Source organism: Oncorhynchus clarkii, chromosome 18 (assembly GCF_045791955.1).
Source record: "Oncorhynchus clarkii lewisi isolate Uvic-CL-2024 chromosome 18, UVic_Ocla_1.0, whole genome shotgun sequence".
Lineage (NCBI taxonomy): Eukaryota > Metazoa > Chordata > Actinopteri > Salmoniformes > Salmonidae > Oncorhynchus > Oncorhynchus clarkii.
Window position 1 is genome coordinate 40552421 of NC_092164.1, and position 23446 is coordinate 40575866.

The following is a 23446-nucleotide window of genomic DNA, read 5'->3' on the forward strand; positions in this document are numbered from 1 at the left end:
TGTTTGAAGGTCATGTACGAAGCTAGTAACTTTTCCACTCGTGTCTTTGTGTTACTTAGTCATGCGATGGAGGGCCGTTTAAGGGGGACCATGGTTTTGGTACATCCTGTTCTTTTGGTGTCTGTCAAGGACACAGCTGTGTGGAGCCAAGGTTTATGGCCATGCTGGACCAGTACACCCCTAAGCTGTTGTCCTTATTCCATTCCAAGGGAGTATCACTTGGACACAGATTGCAGGTCATGCTGGATGTCCTACTCCAGGTACAGTATTTTCAGAAAAAAATAACTTTTATATTTAGCTGGCTGATGTTTGGTGCTACAATTTAAGCCACAGGCCCTGCTCTGCTACCCAAGCATTGTACGTCTTTTAGTAATATTATACTTTGATTGGTGAATGGATAGATTTCACTCCTTCACATGCACAGATTCAATCTGTAGTGTTACTGAGCAGTTAATGGTATGTGGTTTGTGTTGAATACCTAATTTCAGGACCGAAGCAGTACCTCCATTGAGAAGACCAGTGGATTTGTTACTTAACCACCTGGCTGAAGATGAGCCCTGAATTATAGAAAATACTAAATGCAAGCAGAAAGTCAAAATGACTCATCAGTAAACGGGATCCTCTAAGCATTCCGAATTGCCCTAGAGGCACCAAAACATTACATTTCTGAACATTTAAGATTGTTCCACTGATGTCAAAAAGCTGATTTACCTAAGTTAGAGACCAAAAGGTGTGGTAACTCGTATGTTTAAAGTTTAGTAATGTTAGGTACAGTGGAACTTTTTGTAAAAGTATCAACCTACGTGACAGAGGGCCAACCAACTTTCTGGTCGAGAATGCAGTGATGAGTGCTAAAACTGTTGCCTGTAATAAAGTGCATCTAACGGCTTTAATGAAGTAGCAGCTGCGTTCATATAGTCTAGGACCAATAGGCACGTTAACTGAATGTTTACCGAGGCAAGACCTAGTTCTAGAGAAGAATCCCATTTTTATTCTCTGCTTCTTAACTAACCCAATATGCTTTTTAAAAGACAGCATTTTATTTGCCCAGATACTTGTAAGCAGGGACATGGTCAATATGGATACTATCCAAAGTACATATGCTTAAATCAGACTTTATGCACTCTCGAGAACATATACTTAGTTTACAAGGGGCTCCTGAGCGACGCAGCAGTCTAAGGCACCACTAGAGACCATGGTTCAATTCCAGGCTGTATCACAACCGGCCGTGATTGGGAGTCATAAGGGGGCCAGGGTTAGGCCATCATTGAAAATAAGAATTTGTTCTTAAAAGACTTGCCTAGTTAAATAAAATAGAAAACCTGCATTCAATACTAATTTCAAGTCTTTATGTAATGCAATGAAAGACTGTAGTTGGAGCCTGGTCAACCGTGGAGGGAATAGCAAACAGTTTCATCGGTATACAAGTGCAGGTTACAGACAAGTCGATATTGTTAATGTAAAAAAGTACAAGACTCTCAACAACCCCTGCAGCACACCTTTCATAATATCCGGGAAACCTGATTTAACACCATCCGCAGATACATAGTTCTGTCAAGTAATTTCTAAACCAGTTACATGCAGCTAGGTCTAGGCCAATTGAGGGAAGCCTCTAAATTAGAGGTGCATGAGCAACAGTATCGATAGCCTTTGACAGGTCAATGAAGAGGGCAGCACAATGTTACCTTTTAGCCATACAATGAACCGCATTTATGACTACGGATGCAGCAGAGATAGTGCTATGACCTGGTCTAAAACCCAACTGATGTGCATTTAGAATACATTTCAAAGATAAAGAGCAAAGCTGATAATTTAATCAAGGAATCTAATATTTTAGCTAGGCAAGAGGATTTAGAAATAGGGCAATAATTATTTAGCACCTTTTGAAGGGGGATTACATGGGCCGCCTTCCAAACCTTGGGGATAGTACCAGTTATGATCTTCAGGTAAAAAGGAGGTCATGATTCAGCAAATCGGGAGGCAGAGAGCTGCAGCAAAAATAGATCAAGCATATCAGCCCCAGTGGATTTTTTAAATATCAATCTTAAGGCATCTAGCACATCAGATAGTAAATTGTTGAAATTAAAACAAAGATTCCCAGATATAACTCAACGCGAAACCCAGATGCAGGTGGTTGAAGTCATTGATGTTTAAGAATCCAAAAAGGAGTAGGCATGAGAATGGTCGCGGAAGGGCTAAAGGTCAAAACCAGATCAGAGTCCAGGAGGTACAGAATGGCAGGCAGGCTCGAGGTCAAGGCAGGCAAGTACAGAGTCCAGAAACAGGCAAGGGTAAAAATCCAGGAGGACTAGCAAAAGCAGAAGAACAGGAAAAGCGACTGGTTGACTTGGACATACAAGACGAACTGGCACAGAGAGCCAGGAAACACAGGGATAAATACACTGGGGAAAACAAGCATTTCATTTTCCATTTGTTTTGTCTTGTCTTCCTACACACCTGGTTTCAATCCCATTCATTACATGTTGTGTATTTAACCCTCTGTTTCCCCTCATGTCTTTTTTCAGAGATTGTTTGTTATTGCAGTGTTGTGTTGGTGCGTGATCGGGTCCTCGTACCCACTTTGTTTTATTTGTTACATTTAGTGTTGGAGTTCTGTTTTCGTCTGTTATTAAATACTCCATTACACTCAGTTTGATTCTCATGCGCCTGACTTCCCTGCCACCTATACACACGACTCTGACAGAAACTGTAACGGCTGTCGTCTGTGGAAGAAGGAGAGGACCAAAGCGCAGCATGGTTTGTGTTCATCTTTTTAATAAGAAACTGAACACTTCAAAAATACAAAACAACAAAGTGACAACCGAAACAGTTCTATCTGGTGCAGACACACAAAGACTGAAAATAACCACCCACAAAACACAATTGAAAACAGGCTACCTAAATATGGTTCTCAATCAGGGACAACGATAGACAGCTCTGAGAACAAGAACCAGAACAAATAGCAGGCCAAACTTTCCCTCTCAGCACTGCCTGGACTGCGCAGAAATGCAAATGCTTTCCGTTTGAGTTATGTTAGGTTTTATTTTCATCGTTCTCTGATTGAGAACCATATCAGGCCAAACACAGAAATAGAAAATCATAGAAAAACTAACATAGACAACCCACCCAACTCACGCCCTGACCATACTAAAACAGACAAAACAAAGGAACTAAGGTCAGAACGTGACAAACTTTTTGAGCAGCCCCCTGAACAACTTGTACAAGTACAACATTAATCCTAGATTAATTAAATTGTACCTCATGTGTCAGTTAAACTATGTTGCATAGTAAAACCTATGTTCTTTATGTGTGTGGTGTATGGTTAATTTCTCTCTCTTTCTCTAGTATGGAAGCGATCTAAGTTCAGCTAGCCTGCACATTTTAAACATCTTATCCTGTTTTTTAGTTTTATTACTTAAAAAATAGCTGAAAGAATAATACTATTGCTGCTACTAATAATAGTTCATATGATCGTTATTGCTGAAGGAATTACATTTAAGTGATGTCATTCAGGGTAACAAAATATTGTCATACAGTATAACACCAGGATTTTATATTAAAATACAACTTTTTTTGTTGACTCGGAGAGACAAACAAATCTCAAAGAATAAAATGGAAGATATTTTCATAGATGTTTGCATTTTGTTCAGTGTAAGGCAGGAAGTTTTTGTAAAAAAATGTAAACATATTTTTAGTTGTACCCGTGACACATCAAATATGTGGTATTCAAATGAAAAGTTTTTTTTTTCTGGGTAGTTATATTTCTGCCAGTCTAAGCATGGACATACAGTCGTGACCAGAAGTTTTGAGAATGACACAAATATTAATTTCCACAAAGTTTGCTGCTTCAGCATCTTTAGATATTATTGTCAGATGTTACTATGGAATACTGAAGTATAATTACAAGCATTTCATGAGTGTCAAAGGCTTTAATTGACAATTACATGAAGTCGATGCAGAGTCAATATTTGCAGTGTTGACCCTTCTTTTGCAAGACCTCTGCAATCCGCCCTGGCATGCTGTCAATTAACTTCTGGGCCACATCCTGACTGATGGCACCCCATTCTTGCATAATCAATGCTTGGAGTTTGTCATAATTTGTGGGTTTTTGTTTGTCCAACTGCTTCTTGAGGATTGACCACAAGTTCTCAATGGGATTAAGGTCTGGAGAGTTTCCTGGCCATGGACCTAAAATTTCAATGTTTTGTTCCACGAGCCACTTAGTTATCACTCTTGCCTTATGGCAAGGTGTTCCATCATGCTGGAAAAGGCATTGTTCGTCACCAAACTGTTCCTGGATGGTTGGGAGAAGTTGCTTCTTCACAACAATTGAACCGCTCTCCTTGAAGTTTGTTGTCCATTTTGCCACAACTTTGGAAATATGCTTGGGGTCATTGTCCATTATGAAAAATGGGCATAACATTTTTATTATTTTAAAACACTTAATGTTATCCTGAATGACATTTTACTAGGGTACATTCATATGAATCAGATCATATGCAATACTAGACAAGTATTTATGGGGGTTATTAGTAAGAATTAAATCAATTAATGCCGGGGATATATCAAGCAAGTATTTTATATTCCATAAGTATTATCAGATTAACTGTTTTGCACAGATAATTATCAGATTCAAGTTACAAATACTGGTAAACACTCAAATACATTTAGTTGAAATGTTTTCACAAAAGTAGTGCACCGGGCATTTACTAGTCCTGTATTAGCGGACTGATACAGATCTCTTCAGTACAGTCGTTTTTTTTCTCCAGTTCGTTCATACAATGTTTGAATATTCTCATAAACACCTTGTTGATGCAATGCTTCAATATACGCAGAATGTTTCCCTTCCCTGGCGAATAATGCAGACAGGCAAATACAAAAATGAGCTGGGCGCACACTTTCATAAACATTGTAGGCTATCTCAACTGTGCCCACAAACGGAATATCCTAATTCTACCTGGCTACGAGACAGAGGCTGTCCATTCATCCACACCGCACGGAGCTCCCTGGTGCTGAATCATCGGCGCGGCCTTAATGTGTAGATTCTTCTTTATTCCTTGGTCGAGTTTGTTTGTCTTTATGCGTCCTTGTCGATTGTAAGCGAATTGCAAACGAATTATTTTGATGTATGCCTTTTATTTCAATGCATGTGTAGGATTTATCTGACATAGTTTGCATTCGCAGTCAGCTGTTTTATGTTCTGGTTACTTTCACATTGATGTCGGTATTTGAAGTCGTCCTTGATACCGTGTATTATGCATCTATTTCATGTTGCACTGTAGTGATGGGTCGTTCGCGAACGAGCCGGTTCTTGTAGGTGAACGTTGGGAGCCGGCTCGCATATCAGAAGAGCCGAATCTATTTATAAATTATTTATTTTTTAAATGAAGATATGAATAATCAAAATATTTACATGAATATAATTAACTAATTCAAAGAACGAAAAAATAAATAAAATAATATAGGCTTAAATGCTCAACCGCACACACATTCTTTCTGAAACATCTGCAGATCCTCTGAGCTGGTGGAAGAACAAGGCTGCATAGTGGCCACATCCGTTCCCTCTGAGAGGGTCTTCTCGAAAACGGGACAAATAATTACTGACAGACGAAACCGCATCAGCCCCTCGAAAGTAAGGCAGCTTGCGTTTCTGAATGCAAATCTCTCATAAAAGCTAAATCTGGTCAGCATTGCTGTGTGCTGCTGGTTATTACATGGCAATAAAGAAGTGAGAGAAAAGAGGAACATGTTAATGTTTTAAGTGGGATGCTGCAGTTTTGCACATTATTTTTTTTTCTTTATATGGTGCAATGTTGTATTATACTGTTCAAATTGTATTCGTTTTGAATTGTTAGATTTATATGCACTTTGTTTACATTAAAACGTTACACTTTAAATGCAAATGTTTAACAATGTCACAACAAACCAATGCATTTTTTAAATACATTGTGGTTAAGGTAGAGTATGATTTAATTAGAATTGTTTTAACACCAATCATAGCCAACCTACCGCAAACTGTTTGACTTGAAAAAATACAAAACATATATTTTTTTTAAAAGTCGTTTGGGAGCCAAAAGAGCCGGCTCTTTTTGGTGAGCTGAGCTGAACGAGTCGGCTCACTGAAAAGAGCCGGAATGCCCATGAGCTAATGCACTGTGCCACAAGTAGGCTAAATGAATGAACGTAGCCTATGGATAATGAGGTTGAATAGTACAATGTACACGCCAAACCTAATATATACCTAATATCGAGGTGATAATATCTGGGGGACATTTGTTTGTTTTTACTGTTCACCAAATATAATTCTAGAGTTTTAATATTGCGTAGAATTACAGTAAATGAGATTCAACTGGTGGGTGTATTTCTACTCACCCCACTTTGACATACCCTCGTTTTTTTCCAATAGTCATTGACTGAGTTTGACTCTTAGCATCTGGTTTGGAAGAGTTTAATATGGGTTCCGAAATTAGGAAGAGCTCAAAACTGCTCCATTGCCTCAATGGATTAAAAACTCTCTCCCTCTACTCTCCCTCCCTTAAAGTCCTACTGCAGTGTCATTTTCAGCTCATTTAACCCCTGATTTACTTAACAAAGGGCACATCTTAATAGGTGATCCAGGTGTCCTCTGTGTGTGTGTGTGTGTGTGGAGGCTTTCCTCTTTTGTTCTGTATTGTTCCTCAAGCAAGTGGGTAGGCCGATGACATCAGAGGGCCATCGGACCAACTACTTGAATGGCCTACTCAACGAAGTTTACACTATTTCTCTCGCTCAAATTTATATGTGGGATATTGCTTATCAAAAGGGAAAGTTTCAAAATAGCTGGAGTGCGTCTTTAAGAGAAGAGTAAAACAAATATATACAAATGATCAACACCCAACATCTCTCCAATTACCCTTTAACAACATTTATTACAGTCAGCATAGGAAAATATATTCACATTAGTTGTTGTTGGCATCATTTTGTTTAGCAGTTTTTTTAAAAGGAAGCATAGATGTAAATTATACAACTCTGAGACAATGATTTAGAAAAAAACAATTCAAACAATTTCAAACAAGGGCATTCAGAGTTGCACGTATAAAATCACTAACATGTAAGGTGCAATTCTTAATGATCAAATCAGGATTCTGTTTTTTATGTGCACACCAAATGCACACCAAATTGTAAATGATTTAATCTTCAGGTATAAATAAAGTGCAAAACACAACCTGGGGGAATATAATGTTAAACTAAAACAGATAACTTAACACATCTCATTTTTAAACCCTTAGTCAATACATTTTATGGTTTGACGTATGCTTTCTAATCTAGGAGAGTAACAGGTTTTTTTTATTGAATCTTAGAATAATAGAATTACTGTCACATAAAACCATGCATGGACAGATTTTTTAAAACTGGAAGTGCCTTTGAAATTCAAAGACATTCATGTTAAAACTGGACTTCAAATGACCTGTACAATGAATGAAACTTTAATGACTCATATCAACAAAAGCACATATGATAAATCATGTTTTTATAGATTTGATAAAACAACAATAGCAAAATGACTCATTTGCAATCTTCTTATTTGCATGACTCAAACAAACCGCAAAGCAAAGCTATGAAGCTACTTAACCACTACATAGCTAGCCGGGCTGGTTTACAGAGGGTTACCACCATCTACAGAGCTTGACGTGGTCGGTCATGATGTGGTTTGACCGCCAGTTATGGTCAAGGCTCCGTTACCCGGATCCCGATCCTTATCTTTGATTCTCTAACCCGTTTCTTTTGAGCACCGTGGCTCCACAGTGAAAAAGTTCTCCAACTCACTCATTCACTTACTGCAACACTCATTTAACTGCACACTAAAGGACCTGCACTTATTTAGGGAAGGGGTTACCCGTTTGTGTCCCCTGGGCCTCCAGTTTATCAGTAGTTTTCATTCAAAGTAAAACCCACCTCTTACTGATATTAACTTGATCTGTCAATTGACTAATACAACTCTGAGATCATTGCTAGCTCATACTCCAATGTCATCAACGAGGATAAGTTGAGTTACTATAACTATGCACATGTAATTACACAATTAACAGACCAATAGAATATACTAGATCAGGGGTGGCCAACCCTCCTCACAGCTACAAGGTACGCACTGCAGGATTTCATTCCAGCTCTGCTCTAACACAACTGATTTACCTAATCATGAGTAGCTGATTAGTAGAATAGAATCAGGTGTGTAAGAACAGGGCTGGGACAAAAGCCTGCCAGCAAGAAGGTTGGCCACATGTATGTATATGGTTGGTCACCCTTGTACTACATACTGGTTGGGGAGAAAATCTATTAAGACAGACATAGGGAATCCCTGTTTTCCCAGGAAATAGTGTAGTGTGTAGACAAACGTGTGTCCTCACCAATACAGTACCAAATGAATGCATCATGAATTTACATAAAGTTTCTCTCTTCATAAGCCCATAGTTTACAGAAGGACAATAACATGGCATAGGCTAATAATAAAGTCTAATTCCGTAGTGCTCATTCTCAATTCAGTCAAATTTGACCATCAACTCTAATGAAAAATAAAGCTAACATAGCCTCATCTAAAACTACCTCAAGCATATAGCAGGTTTTTAATCATTGTTTTAATTCCTAGTAATCACTACTATTGTATTTTCTACCCAACAGGCTCTTCCCTTTTTGATTTCTTCATATCAGTGCAAATATTATTGTCTGCTTCAATCTAATTCCAAAAAGGCTGAGGCTGGGGATTACAAATTGAAATCGCCCATTGTCAAAGGACGGAAGGTATAAAAAACACAAAACCAGCCTATTTAAGGTTGATGATACTTTGGATGATATGCTGGGTTTGGATTGAAGGGTATCAATATCTTACATTATCATGTACTGCTATGTATTGCAATATGCCTCAGTTCAGCACCCCTAGGCAAAGCCAGAGGCTGAAAGTTTGGCAAAGGGTGACTAAAAATAGTTGTCTCTGCCAGACAGTTTGAAAATGTGAAAATTATATAATATTTATACACTCTAGGACTAAGGTACAACATCCATAACTTATATTAAAAAAAAGGGCTTGGCAACCTGCATTAGCTTAGCATCAGGCTAAATCATTTGCTAAATCTGCGCTAATATTTCATTATGTCTCTTTGCCGCGCTCAAGGTTTTACACTAGGCTCGCAGGTTTGTGCTTTGACGCTTTCGCCCGAGGTGATGCAAGTTCAAAATAGGCATATTTAATGACTGTTTGTCATAGTCTAGCCTATATGGTGTCTACGTTTCGTAATCTATGCTAAATCGCTAACAGGAAGTGCTGTAATATTGGCATGACGACCTGGTAAGTGCTCGCGTTGTCACACTCCAATTTAATGGATTTGGAGAAGGGGGAGGGGGCAAACTCACAATCTTGTCACACAATTTTTTTACAACACTGTGGCAGACCCAGTTCTGATGCTTGAGGGGGGCATCATTTAAATGCAGCTCCACCAGCAGCGAGTCATGCATTCTCCTTTACTCTGGAAGTCTATTTGAAAGCACAACTACAAACATTAACATAACACAACCAAAGATATACAGTCGGAAGTTTACATACACTTAGGTTGGAGTCATTAAAACTAATTTTTCAACCACTCCACACATTTCTTGTTAACAAACTATAGCTACGGCAAGTCGGTTAGGACATCTACTTTGTGCATGACACAAGTAATGTTTCCAACAATTGTTTACGGACAGATTATTTCGCTTATAAATCAGCCAAGACCTCAGAAAAAAAATTGTAGACCTACACAAGTCTGGTTCATCCTTGGGAGCAATTTCCAAACGCCTGAAGGTAACGTTCATCTGTATAAACAATAGTACGCAAGTATAAACACCATGGGACCATGCAGCCGTCATACCTCTCAGGAAGTAGACACGTTCGGTCTCCTAGAGATGAACGCACTTTGGTGTGAAAAGTGCAAATCAATCCCAGAACAGCAGCAAACAACTTTGTGAAGATGCTGGAGGAAACAAGTGCAAAAGTATCTATATCCACAGTAAAACAAGTCCTATATCGACATAACCTAAAAGGCCACTCAGCAAGGAAGAAGCCACTGCTCCAAAGCCCCCATTAAAAAGCCAGACAACGATTTTTGGAGAAATGTCCTCTGGTCTGATTAAAGAAAAATAGAACTGTTAGGCTATAATGAGTCATCGTTATGTTTGGAGGAAAAAGGGGGAAGCTTACAAGCCGAAGAACACCATCCCAACTGTGAAGCACAGGGGTGGCACAAAATGGCTTAAGGACAACAAAGTCAAGGTATTGGAGTGGCCATCACAAAGCCCTGACCTCAATCCTATAGAGAATTTGTGGGCAGAACTGAAAAAGCGTGTGCGAACAAGGAGGCCTACAAACCTGACTCAGTTACACCAGCTCTGTCAAGAGGAATGGGCCAAAATTCACCCAACTTATTGTGGGAAGCTTGTGGAAGGCTACCCAAAACATTTGAACCAAGTTAAACAATTTAAAGGCAAAGCTACCAAACACTAATTGAGTGTATGTGTATGTAAACTTCTGACACACTGGGAATGTGAAATAAAAGCTGAAATAAATCAAATGTTATTCTGACATTTCACATTCTTAAAATAAAGTGGTGATCCTAATTGACCAAAGACTGGGAAGTTTTACTAGGATTACATGCCAGGAATGATGAAAAACTGAGTTTAAATGTATTTGGCTAAGGTGTATGTAAACTTCCGATTTCAACTGTATATCATTAAAAGAAAATAAACACTGAGGGGAGTTCCTCTCAGGGAGAGTAGCACTTAAAGCCTTAAAAGGTCCGAACCCGTAAATACCCCCCCCCCTCGTCATCAGAACTATGGAACCGCCTTTATCGCTCTCTCTGCTCACAATTACAAAGACAAACATGCAGTTAGAGTCACAGCAAAGAGTTATAAACGGAAGGTCAACAGGGATTAATAGTGTTTAGGCTTCATCGATCCTTCTTGGCTCTCTGCGCTGCCAATCTTGGATTTCCACCAATCGGGGAGAAGACGCTACCTGGGAGAAGATGATTGGGGGTGGTTATCCTCCCCCTGAGGGTAGTTTAAAGTCCCTTAGTGCTCCTTAGTCTCTGGGACAAGGAAGGCCAGGGCTAGGTTCTTTAGAGCTGTCATCGGGTGTGGGGCCACCCTCCGAGCTAGCCTGGGCAGTGGGGGTCGAGCTAGCCTGGCCAGTGGGGGTCGGCAGATCGTCCGAAGGCTCCACGGGGGTGAGGGTGATCTCCACCTCCCCTCGATCCTCCAGCACAGTGGGCAGGGGCAGGCGGTGCTGGGGGGTAGACTGGGAGTTGTTGTTGTTCTTGGTGATGATGGTGGGTGGTCTCGGGGCCCTCTGGATGACCTCTACCATGGCCCTGCCCATGTCCCAGTTTGTGTGACTGGCCCCTGACAGCAGCAGCACGGGCCGTGGGTCAGTCTCAAGCACCACGCCCCGGTGCTCTGGGTCGCCTGTGTCCGCTACCGAATGCAGCTGACCTAGTACCAAGGCCTGCTGGTCCTGGAATACGACCTCCACCACCTGGGAGGAGGAGGAAGAGCAGGCTTTCTGGATCACCCCTCCGGTGAGGGAATTCATAATAGGGGCTTGGTTGACCGAGGGTAAGGGTGGAGGGGGCGGCTGCGGGGGGGTGGTGTCCTCTGGCCGTGGCTTCCTGGGTCGTCCTCGTTTCCGTTTGGCCGGCGTGCCTCCTGGCCCGGGGCCCCCACTTGCTGCCTCGGGGGCCCGTTTGCCCACTGCGCGAGCCCTCTGCACCACCGACGTTGGTGCCACGGGCGCCATGGTGATTGACGGGGCTTTTTCCCTGTCGGGGTAGGAGAGGCTGACGCTCTGGGGGAGGATCATGACGGGGAGAGCGCCCCCTTGCTGCTGGGGAAGGGCAGTCATTGTGATGACTTTCATGCCGCCTGCGTCTTTGGGCGCCAGCGAGGGAGGCGAGGAGCGCACCGAAAGTTGGGACTTTTCCGGGACAGAGCTGCGAGGCAGGATTCGGGGCAAGTGTTTCATCAGAGCCTCCACCTGCAATTCGCGACCCCCCGGGCGTACCGACTCCCCCCCTTTCATAGGCTTGTCACTGGACTGCAGTTTCCCTGGCAACGACTGATCCCCAACGTCTTTATCCCTCTGAGAGAAACAACATCATTGTGTTACATAAAATCAATATAAGTAGAGTAGTAGTAGTAGCCCAGCAGTGTGTTAATGTACTTTGCGTTTAGTCTTTGAAAGGGTATTGTTGATGCACTCACTACCTTAGCTTCAGAGCCGCTCCCTTCCGTCTCTGGCCCACCTCCTTTGGATGGTACTGGGTTCTTCTTGATCACCTTGTGGGGCTTTGCAGGACCTCCTGTGAGACAGAGAAAAATCACAAGAAATTCCAACCATAAGATGGTTGCGGATGGTATTGAAGATGACTGAACACAGTGTAACGAGGACGACTGAACACAGTATGATGGAAACACTGAGACTCACCTGCCATAGCGGCAGAAGTGACAAGTTCAGCCTGGCTGCAGCGCGGGTTGACGATGTGCTCCTGCACAAGAAAACGGGCGATCTCGACTACTGTGTCAAAGGAACGCTTGAGGATCTTCTGGGCCCAATCACAGATGAGCTCACAAGCCGCCTCCGTCACCTCTTGCTTGTAGGTCTGCACCAGCTCCGTCAACTCCGACTACATGGACGTACAGCCTTAATCACTACTGACAGTCATTTTTGCACTTAGCTATAGCAAAAGCAATGGTAGTGTGCTATCATCTAACCAGGAAGTGCAGTTGGCTAGTCATACATACCGGGTCGTTTTTCAGGTCCAGGTTTGGCAACAGTGGCATGTTTAGCACCGTCTTCCTGCGGATTCCACTATAACAATACGTGTCAGCGGAGGAGTTAAGGAATAACTGTAGACAGAAAGGGGAACCCCACCCTCTCCACTTATCAATAGATTATGGTAATAATTTTTGATCCTTTGTACTCTGTGGCATTATTCTATTTTTTTTATATTTTTTTTTTGTTGAATTTTACCCCTTTTTCCCCCCAGCCCGCCACAGGAGTCGCTGGTGCGCGATGAGACAAGGACACCCCTACCGACCAAGCCCTCCCTAACCCGGGCGACGCTAGGCCAATTGTGCGTCGCCCCGCGGACCTCCCGGTCGCGGCCGGTTACGACAGAGCCTGGGCGCGAACCCAGGACTCTGATGGCACAGCTGGCGCTGCAGTACAGCGCCCTTAACCACTGCGCCACCCGGGAGGCTGTGGCATTATTCTATCCACATTTCCCATATTGTGCAAAAATATAAAATAGGATGCAAATAGGATGCATTGAAGTATGGGTGAATCCCTGAATTCCATCCAGCATTCAGGGAGACGCTTGAATATTTCATTTACAGGTGTCAATGCAGTTGTGGCAAACAAAAGTAAAATTGCGTTAAAATGCTTAAAGGGCCTCCCAAAACAACCTCGTAACAGACTGAAAGGATATTTGGACTGTCCCCTGCCACCAAGCCTCCGGGCTTTGATGTTGGGGAAGATGTCACGGATGATCTTCCCAAAGTTGGCAGCACTCAGAGGCCGGTGCTGCAGGTTTTCACAGTATCTCCTGGGGGATGAGAGTGTAAGAGATCATAACATTAGCTGGGTTGTTTTCATTAGGGCACACCGTAGCAAAGCGTTTCAAATGGGAAAACAAACATTTCTTATTGATGTCCAGGTAGTCCGGGTTCACGAGTACATTTGTAACTCACAGTCACAGCTGTGCCTCATGACATGAACTTACTTGTATGTCTCGTAGACGTCTTGCTTGGGCAGGCAGGTGTCTGCGTGCTCCTCCAGGTGGCTGCGGATCCAGTTGCAGGTGTGCAGCTGGTCAGCTGTGTTGAAGGAGCTGGGGTCACTGCTGCTGCTGCTCAGGACAAACACAGCAAAGCAGTACATCTCAGCAGCCATGTTTTGCTGATATATTTTTAATTTCTTGTGGCGGGAAACAAAGCGACAGTTCAATGTAGACATTTTGAAACAAGTTAAGGCGGTGAACCTTAAAAATAAAAAAATCTAAGGAGGAGATTTACACATCCCCAACTTCTCAACCAGTGCCACCCCCCAAAAAAGAAAGATGAAAAGCCAGCACAAGGTTCATGTTGCTGCTGTTTTATTCCAGCTGAAACATGCATTGCTGCCCTGGCAATAGTAATAATAATCAATTTGCACTCACATTTTGGCAAGCAACTAAATAACATTCACAAAATGTCAATCAGTGTCAACTGTTTATAATAGATTTATAAACTTAACTAAATAATTTAGTTTATAAACTACTTATAATAGCATTTATGAATCGTTTTAAGTGTAAAGTTATGGGGGAAAGTCAGTATGTGACTGGGTTATTGAGCTTTGTATACATGTTGACAATAACACCCATGAAAACGTGGACCTCTTCCCTTACCTTGGCAGTGTTCTCTCCTCCAAAGCTGACATCGATGCAGAAATACACCACCGCCTAAGTTGTGCCAGCGGGGCCATTGCCAGACTGAGAAAAAGAGTTTGGGGAATTTGGAGATGCGTGCATGTTCGAGATACATAGATCTGCATGGTCTGTTGAATCTCTGCATCTCAAACGCACACAATAACATCCAGATCAAAACTAAACTTAAAACCACCAGCAGGTAGGTACAATGCACCCCCTTCTGGATGGACCACTGCGGCAACGCTTGCTTGCATGACACCTAATGTATCTCTAATGGACTGAATGGAAATAAAACAAATGGAGGAAGGCCATCCACGGTAGGGCTGCACATCATGAAAAAGACCTCCACCGTGTCACTGAGGACAAGCGGCAACAACGAAAGGAGAGGATAAACATCAACCACTATCAGCCACTACCACCACACACACACTGGCCTCTTCAGTGGGATTTGTGAGTCATACATCAGCCTCTTCAGTCATCTGAAGAGCCACAAATATGTCCCTCCAGGAGGACAATCATAGAGTGCTAGACCCAGAGTGATTTCTGATGATAATGATGCTCACCTTTTCTCCCCTGAACTGGGGCCAGAAGGCAGCTGGAGGTAAAGGTAGAGTTTGTCGTTGTCAGAGAAGCGCTGCACATCTTGCTGTGGGTAGGTGAGACATAGGATACAATCTGGGTCATTCATAGACAAGGCAATTCATACACAGAGCAATACCAAAGATGTCTTGGCACTCACCAGGATAACGTCCACTTTGCCCTGTACATTCTTACTGCGAAAAGAAACAGCTATTACAAACACATTTCTGCAGACTTTCTAATGACACTGATGGATAAGCTGTATGAAATAAATGGCAGGAAATGTTGGAGAGGGTGCTGATACTACACAATATTTTAGTACATTTTGATGATTTAAGCAGTGGCTGTGTGGACAGAGGGGTGGGACTTACGAGATGTTGCTCTTTAGTTTCTGCAGCAGCAGGCTGGGCTCTGTGTCTCCCTCTACTGAGTCCAGCCCCTCCCGCTTGGAGGGGTCCGCCTTCAGCCTGTCCTCCGTCATTGTTTGCTCACACAGTGGTGGCAAACACACCCTGAGGCCTCTGAAATGAGGAGAGGAGGGTAAACGTTATAACACTGTTCTAAGCACTGTGGAATTTGCTGGGGGCTGTCATTTAATATTTTAAAAGCAACTTTTAGTTTTAGTTGAGGATGTTAAATCTATCCCTCCACATCCAATAACGCTCTTTATTGGACATGCACAATGTTAGTGAATTTTCAACTGATAAACTGCCCAACAAGACAAGACAGAAGAAGCCTTCATTTCGTTTCATTTAAATCCAAATGGAAACTATGGATTATATCTGACTATGATGATGGTAGTACTGATAGGAGTTAGTTTCTGATTAAATCCACCAATGGAGTGGAGCAGAGACCAGGCTTGGAATTCATCTCCAATTACATCGATTCGCCCAAGGTCAATACTTAAAAAAAAAAAAAATCTATGACTAAACCCTCTGTAGTTGCATGCCTTTCATTGATTGCTGAAATCCATACTCTTAAAAAATAAATGTCAAATACAACCATTGACTGTTTGCTCAGTGCTCAACAGGTTAGAGCGTTGGGCCTCTTCAGTCATCAAATGTTTGTTTTTCTGCAAAGGGACCAGGACGACTGATCCGTGTAAAGGAAAGAATGAATGGGGCCTTGTATCGTAAGATTTTGAGTGAAAACCTCCTTCCATCAGCAAGGGCATTGAAGATGAAACGTGGCTGGGTCTTTCAGCATGACAATGATCCCAAACACACCGCCCGGGCAACGAAGGAGTGGCTTCGTAAGAAGCATTTCAAGGTCCTGGAGTGGCCTAGCCAGTCTCCAGATCTCAACTCCATAGAAAATCTTTGGAGGGAGTTGAAAGTCCGTGTGGCCCAGCAACAGCCCAAAACATTACTGCTCTAGAGGAGATCTGCATGGAGGAATGGGCCAAAATACCAGCAACAGTGTGTGAAAACCTTGTGAAGACTTACAGAAAACTTTTGACCTCTGTCATTGCCAACAAAGAGTATATAACAAAGTATTGAGAAACTTTTGTTATTGACCAAATACTTATTTTCCACCATAATTTGCTAATACATTCATAAAAAATCCTACAATGTGATTTTCTGGAATTTTTTTTCAGATTTTGTCTGTCATAGTTGAAGTGTACCTATGATGAAAATTACAGGCCTCTCTCATATTTTTAAGTGGGAGAACTTGCACAATTGGTGTCTGACTAAATACTTATTTGCCCCACTGTATACAGTGGTCCCACATTATTGACACCTTTGATAAAAAATTAGCAATAATGTGTCATGTTCTGACCTTAGCTCCTTTGTTATGTCTTTGTTTTAGTTTGGTCAGGGCGTGAGTTGGGGTGGGTAGTTCTTTTTTTCTATGTTGTGGTTTTGTGTTTGGCCTGGTATGGTTCTCAATCAGAGGCAGCTGTCATTCGTTGTCTCTGATTGAGAATCATACTTAGGTAGCCTTTTCCCACCTGTTTTTTGTGGGTGATTATTTCCTGTTTAGTGTTTTTTCCATTCACCTTACGGGACTGTTCGTTTGTCGTTTATTGTTTTGTTCAGTGTTCAGTTATTTTATTAAAAATATGAACACTTACCACGCTGCGCTTCGGTCCTCACCTTCTTCCACCACAGACGATCGTTACATAATGACTGTATAAAATAAATAATTCAAATACTGAGCTATATTGTATTCAAAAATAATAATTGGAAAATTACAGTGCCTTTAGAAAGTATTCACACCCCTTGACTTTTTCCACATGTTGTTGTGTTGCAGACTGAATTAAAATTTGCTTAATAAGTCACTTAATAAATTGCATGTACTCTGTGCAATAATAGTGTTTAGCATGATTTTTGAATGACTACCTCATCTCTGTACCATACACATACAATTATGAGTAAGGTCCCTCAGTCGAGCAGTGAATTTCAAGCACAGATTCAACCACAAAGACCAGGGAGGTTTTCCAATGCCTCAAAAAGAAGGGCACCTATTGGTAGATGGGTAAACATGTAAAAAGGCAGACACTGAATATCTCTTGAAGAATGGTAAAGTTATTAATTACACTTTGGATGGTATATCAATTCACCCAATCACTACATAGATACAGGGGTCCTTCCTAACTCAGTTTCATAGAGGAAACCACTCTGGGATTTCCCCATGAAGTCAATGGTGACTTTAAAACAGTTACAGAATGTTATGGCTATGATAGGAGAAAACTGAGGATAGATCAACAACATTGTAGTAACTCCACAATACTAACCTAATTGACAGAGTGAAAAGAAGGAAGCCTGTACAGAATAAAAAATATTCCAAAACATGCATCCTGTTTGAAGTGGTGTAAAGTACTTGAGTAAAACTGCTTTAAAGTAATACTTAAGTAGTTTTTAGGGGTATCTGTATTTTACTTTATATTTTTGACAACTTTTACTTCACTACATTCCTAAAGAAAATAATTTTGTTTTTACTCCATACATTTTCCCGGACACCCAAAAGTACTTGCTCCATTTTGAATGCTTAGCAGGACAGGAAAAGGGTCTAATTCAAGCGCCTATCAAGACAATATCCCTGCTCATCCCTACTGCCTCTGATCTGGCGGACTCACTAAACACCACTGTTTTTAACAAGGCACTAAAGTAATAATGAAAAAAATGTGGCAAAGCAATTCACTTTTTGTCCTGAATACAAAGTGTTATGATTGGGGCATATCCAATACAACTCATTACTGAATACCACTCTCCATATTTTCAAGCGTAGTGGTGGCTGCGTCATGTTACGGGTATGCTTGTAATCGTTAAGGACTGGAGTATTGTTCAGGATAAAAAATAAATGGAATGGAGCTAAGCACAGGCAAAATCCTAGAGGTAAACCTGGTTCAATCTGCTTTCCAGCAGACACTTGGAGATCAATTCACCTTTCAGCAGGACAATAACCTAAAACATAAGGCCAAATCTATACTGAAGTTGCTTACGAAGAAGACAGTTAATGTTCCTGAGTAGCCAAATTACAGTTTTGACTTAACTCTTCGTGAAAATCTATTGCAAGACCTGAAAATGGTTATCTAGCAATGTTCAACAACCAAATTGACAGAGCTTGAAGAATTTTGGAAATAATAATTGGCAAATGTTGCACAATCCAGGTCTGAAAAGCTCTTAGAGACTTACCCATAAAGACAACTGTAATCACTACCAAAGGTGCTTCTACAAATTTTTGACTCAGGGGTGTAACAAATTCTTCCACAACTATCTCGACAAACCTTTTCTGTATGAACCTCGCTTTGTGCACGGGTGCATTATCATGCTGAAACAGGAAAGGGCCTTCCTCAAACTTTTGCCACAAAGTTGGAAGCACAGAATCGTCTAGAATGTCATTGTATGCTGTAGCGTTAAGATTTCCATCACTGGAACTAAGGGGCGTAGGCCAAAACACGAAAAACAGCCAAGGACCATTATTCGTCCTCCACCAAACTTTACAGTTGGCACTATTCATTCGGGCAGGTAGCGTTCTTCTGGCATCCGCCAAACACAGATTATTCCGTCGGACTGCCAGATGGTGAAGCGTGATTCATCACTCCAGAGAACACCTTTCCACTGCTCCAGAATCCAATAGCGGAGAGCTTTACACCACTGTAGCCGACATTTGGCTTTGCGCATGGTGATCTTAGGATGGGGCCACAGTGTCTCCTGACCCCTCCTGTCTCAGCCTCCAGTATTTATGCTGCAGTAGTTTATGTGTCGGGGGGCTGGGGTCAGTTTGTTATATCTGGAGTACTTCTCCTGTCCTATTCGGTGTCCTGTGTGAATCTAAGTGTGCGTTCTCTAATTCTCTCCTTCTCTCTTTCTTTCTCTCTCTCAGAGGACCTGAGCCCTAGGACCATGCCCCAGGACTACCTGACACGATGACTCCTTGCTGTCCCCAGTCCACCTGGCCGTGCTGCTGCTCCAGTTTCAACTGACCTGAGCCCTAGGACCATGCCCCAGGACTACCTGACATGATGACTCCTTGCTGTCCCCAGTCCACCTAACCGTGCTGCTGCTCCAGTTTCAACTGTTCTGCCTTATTATTATTCGACCATGCTGGTCATTTATGAACATTTGAACATCTTGGCCATGTTCTGTTATAATCTCCACCCGGCACAGCCAGAAGAGGACTGGCCACCCCACATAGCCTGGTTCCTCTCTAGGTTTCTTCCTAGGTTTTGGCCTTTCTAGGGAGTTTTTCCTAGCCACCGTGCTTCTACACCTGCACTGCTTGCTGTTTGGGGTTTTAGGCTGGGTTTCTGTACAGCACTTTGAGATATCAGCTGATGTACGAAGGGCTATATAAATAAAATTAAAAAATAAAAAATATTTTTTTATTTTTATTTTATTTGATTTGTGTGTGGCTGCTCGACCATGGAAACCCATTTCATGAAGCTGACGTTGCTTCGAGAAGCAGTTTGGAACTCGGTAGTGAATGTTACAACCAAGGACAGACGATTGCTACACGCTTCAGCACTCGGCGGTCCCATTCTGTGAGCGTGTGTGGCCTACCACTTCGCGGCTGAACCGTTGTTGCGCCTAGATGTTTACACTTCACAGTAACAGCACTTACAGTGGACCCGGGGCAGCTCTAGCAGGGCAGAAATTTGACTAACTTACTTGTTGGAAAGGTGGCATCCTATGACAGTGCCACATTGAAAGGCACTGAGCTCTTCAGTACGGTCCATTCTACTGCCAATGTTTGTCTATGGAGATTGCATGGCTATGTGCTCGATTTTGAACACTAGTCAGCAACGGGTGTGGTTGAAATAGCCTAATCCACAAATTTTAAGGTTTTTTTTTCAATAAATTTGCCAACATTTTTAATAACGGTCATTTTCACTGTCATTATTGGGTATTGTGTGTAGATGGTTGAGAAAAATATATATTTTATCCATCTTGAAAATAGGCTGTAATAAAATGTGGAATAAGTCAAGGGGTGTGAATACTTTCTGAAGGCACTGTATATTATTTTATACTAATACAATTAGTAGAAAAATATTTTGTTGAAACAAGTAATAGTTTTTTCTCGCAAAAAGGTAGGGGTCAAAATTATTAACACCCCTAAAGATTCTTATAAATAAAGTAGTCCAAATGTAGGATTTGGTCCCATATTCCTAGCACGCAATGACTACATCAAGCGTGTGACTCTACAAACTTGTTGGATGTATTTGCATTTAGTTTTGGTTGGGTTTCAGATTATTTTGTGCCCAATTATAAATTAATGGTAAATGTATTGTGTCATTTTGGAGTAACTTTTATTGTAAATAAGAACAGAATATATTTCTAAACACTTCTACATTATCCTAATATGGATGATTCCATGATTACGGATAGTCCTGAAATGAATAGTTAATAATGATGAGTGAGAAAGGAAGTTACAGAGGGTCAAATATCATAACCCCAAGACATGCTAACCTCCCCTGTTATTGGTAATGGTGAGAGGTTAGCGTGTCTTGGGGGTATGATCTTCGACCCTCTCTCTAACTTTCTCACTCTCATTATTGTTTCAGGTCAGGATTATTAAATGAAGAATAGTACTGCAGAAGTGAAAGTCTTTTTTTTTCTCATTTCAATCTTGTGTCAATATATTCAATGTATCAATATGAGCATATTTTTTTAATTAGAAAAATCTGAGTTTGGTGTGTACTGTATAGCCAAAATCAAGTACAGTGATGCGTGCTACAGCTACACAGAAGGGTGCAATTCGGGACATTCCTGCATCTGCATTACCCTCTTTCTATTGCTAAATTATTAAACTCGGACAGGTGGGAGCGCTCCAGTACAGTAGGTGGTATTAATGCACAATGTTGGATGCCAGCCGCCAATACACCCCACAGAAGAAGGGGCAGGGGCGACAACGGTAGTTAGCTAGCCGTACACCGGTAGACAGTGTCTTTCGTCCCCACCTGTCATGCACTGTTATCCTGCAGTTCTGTTAACTACGATGAGGGCAGGCGTTCGGCGGGCGGGAGCGAAGGACACAGCAGGCAGGAGCGACACAGTGTGCTAGCTAGCGCACGGTGTCTCTAACTATCAAGTTAACTAACACACGGTGTCGCCCCAGCCTCCCGCCTGCTGTGCTAGCGGGAGGCGGGAGCGACCGGTAGAAACTGTATTTCACCACCGCCTGTCGGCCCACAACAGAAAGCTGTGCCCGACAGGCAGGGGTGAAGGACACGACTTCCACAGCAGGTGGGAGGCGGGGGCGACACCGTGCCCTAGCTAATTAGCAAGCTAGCACACAGTGTCGCTAGCTAGTTCGCTACCACATGTTGTCCCCCCAGCCTCCCGTGCTAGCAGGAGGTGGGGGCGACCGGAAGACAGTGTCCTTCGCCCCGGCTTGTTGGGCACTGTTTTCCTGCAGTTCTGTTAAAGACAGTGAGGGCAGGAGGGAGCGAAGGACATCGAGGCGGACTCCGCCAAAAAACTCACGTAATACTTGAATGTGGAGTTCCTTTTGACTCCACATTCAAAAGTGTCATATGCATGAAGACATCGAGGAGGGGGCATTCATCCAGGAACCAATTGGATGCTCATGGGGGGGTTCATGAAGGAACCAATGGGATGCTCAAGGGTGGCCACATGCAGGAACACCCCGAATTGCGGGCTGCAGCTGCACACTATTGCAGCTACAAGGCTGTCCCCTAAATAGAAAATAAGTCAATCAGTTGAACAGCCAGGGACACTCCCACTACGGCACTATCAGTGTCTGGCAAAAATAATAATACTTGGGAGTGAAACATGCACGGTGCTGTCTGCATTTCCAAAACATGACAAACTGGCGATTACGTAGGATAATTAAAAAAGAAGTGTTCCTAATTATAAAGCTTGATTGGCATAATACAATGGCGCATTGACAGAGTGCAGCCGCTGTCAAGCTGGCTGTCACTAGCACGGTGCCGAAATACTATGAGGCATGGTTTTGGCGTACCAATACATGCCATGACATGGGTCTTTTTCTCACTAGCATTGCAAACTACTCGCTTCCCTCTCAGCTAGCTAGCGACTTCCATTATTTGAGATTGTTAACAATGGCTTTTTCATGTCACAGCTTGTGCTATTCTATGGTCATGCGCTTGCAATTTGCATACTTCCCGCTTTATCGACACAACATGTTTCAATTCACTGTAGCTAGCTTGCTAGCTAGCCATCTGGCTAGGCACACACTGGTAGTCAGTTTTTTGGGAATAGAAAGCACATATAACAAACGAAGAACAAATAAGCTAGTTTGATAGGCATTTAACACATGTAGATTCACTGAATACTATTATTTAATCTTAGCAAGTGACTAACGTTAGCTAAACTTGATAGCTAGCTAGCTGGGCTAGCATTAGCAAGCAATGAAACACCTTTTGAAACATTAATTGTAACAGAATTCAAACTTTTTCAACAATATATTAAAGTAATGTTTAAATTGCGCATATTATTCGGTGATATATATAATAAAAACCTATTTTACTATTTATTTTATAAAAGAAAAAGAAAGTACCTGAGCCAAAGATACAGCAAAAATCCCCTTTCAGATTTTTTTTGTGATTGGACAAATATGTCATGTCTGCCTGACTACAAAGCAAACGTAAATTCCAATTGGTGGATTGTTCTAATTCTACTCGGATACCAAGTGTAAGTTAAATTCTATTGGTTCAATTGCTTTATTTTCTTGCTAAATATTATTCTGATAGGAGGCGTTATGGTTGGTCTGCCCAGTAACTGAGCTGATGGCTCGTCTAAGAAAATTCTCCCTAGTGACAGAAACTTGATTGGTTTACCCATATATGAATATTTTATTTCCTTTTGGGCTAACTTACCCCATGCACTGATCTAGAATCAGTTTACTACAACACTATCCTAACGTCGCCTTCTAAACACAGGAAACGTAAACCTGACCTTGGATCA

The 23446-nt window shown here is 41.9% G+C and overlaps 1 protein-coding gene across 2 annotated transcripts; it reads right to left on the bottom strand.

Moving 5' to 3' along the window:
- Positions 1–6883: 6883 nt before the first annotated feature.
- Positions 6884–23082, bottom strand: LOC139373496 (DNA-binding protein RFX5-like). Of its 2 annotated transcripts, XM_071114079.1 has the most exons (12): positions 23040–23066; positions 21983–22194; positions 15425–15574; positions 15214–15247; positions 15038–15120; positions 14454–14537; positions 13791–13916; positions 13497–13613; positions 12811–12889; positions 12494–12692; positions 12274–12368; positions 6890–12148 (listed from the first exon to the last, which is right to left on the bottom strand). In XM_071114079.1, the coding sequence occupies exons 2-12, from the start codon at positions 22036–22038 to the stop codon at positions 11093–11095; spliced, it is 2079 nt and encodes a 692-aa protein (XP_070970180.1). In that variant the 5' UTR covers positions 22039–22194; positions 23040–23066; the 3' UTR covers positions 6890–11092. The 2 variants fall into 2 exon arrangements, with proteins under 2 accessions (XP_070970182.1, XP_070970180.1); XM_071114081.1 differs by lacking the exons at positions 14454–14537; positions 21983–22194 and having other exon boundaries at positions 6884–12148; positions 23040–23082.
- Between the last annotated feature and the right edge of the window lie 364 nt (positions 23083–23446).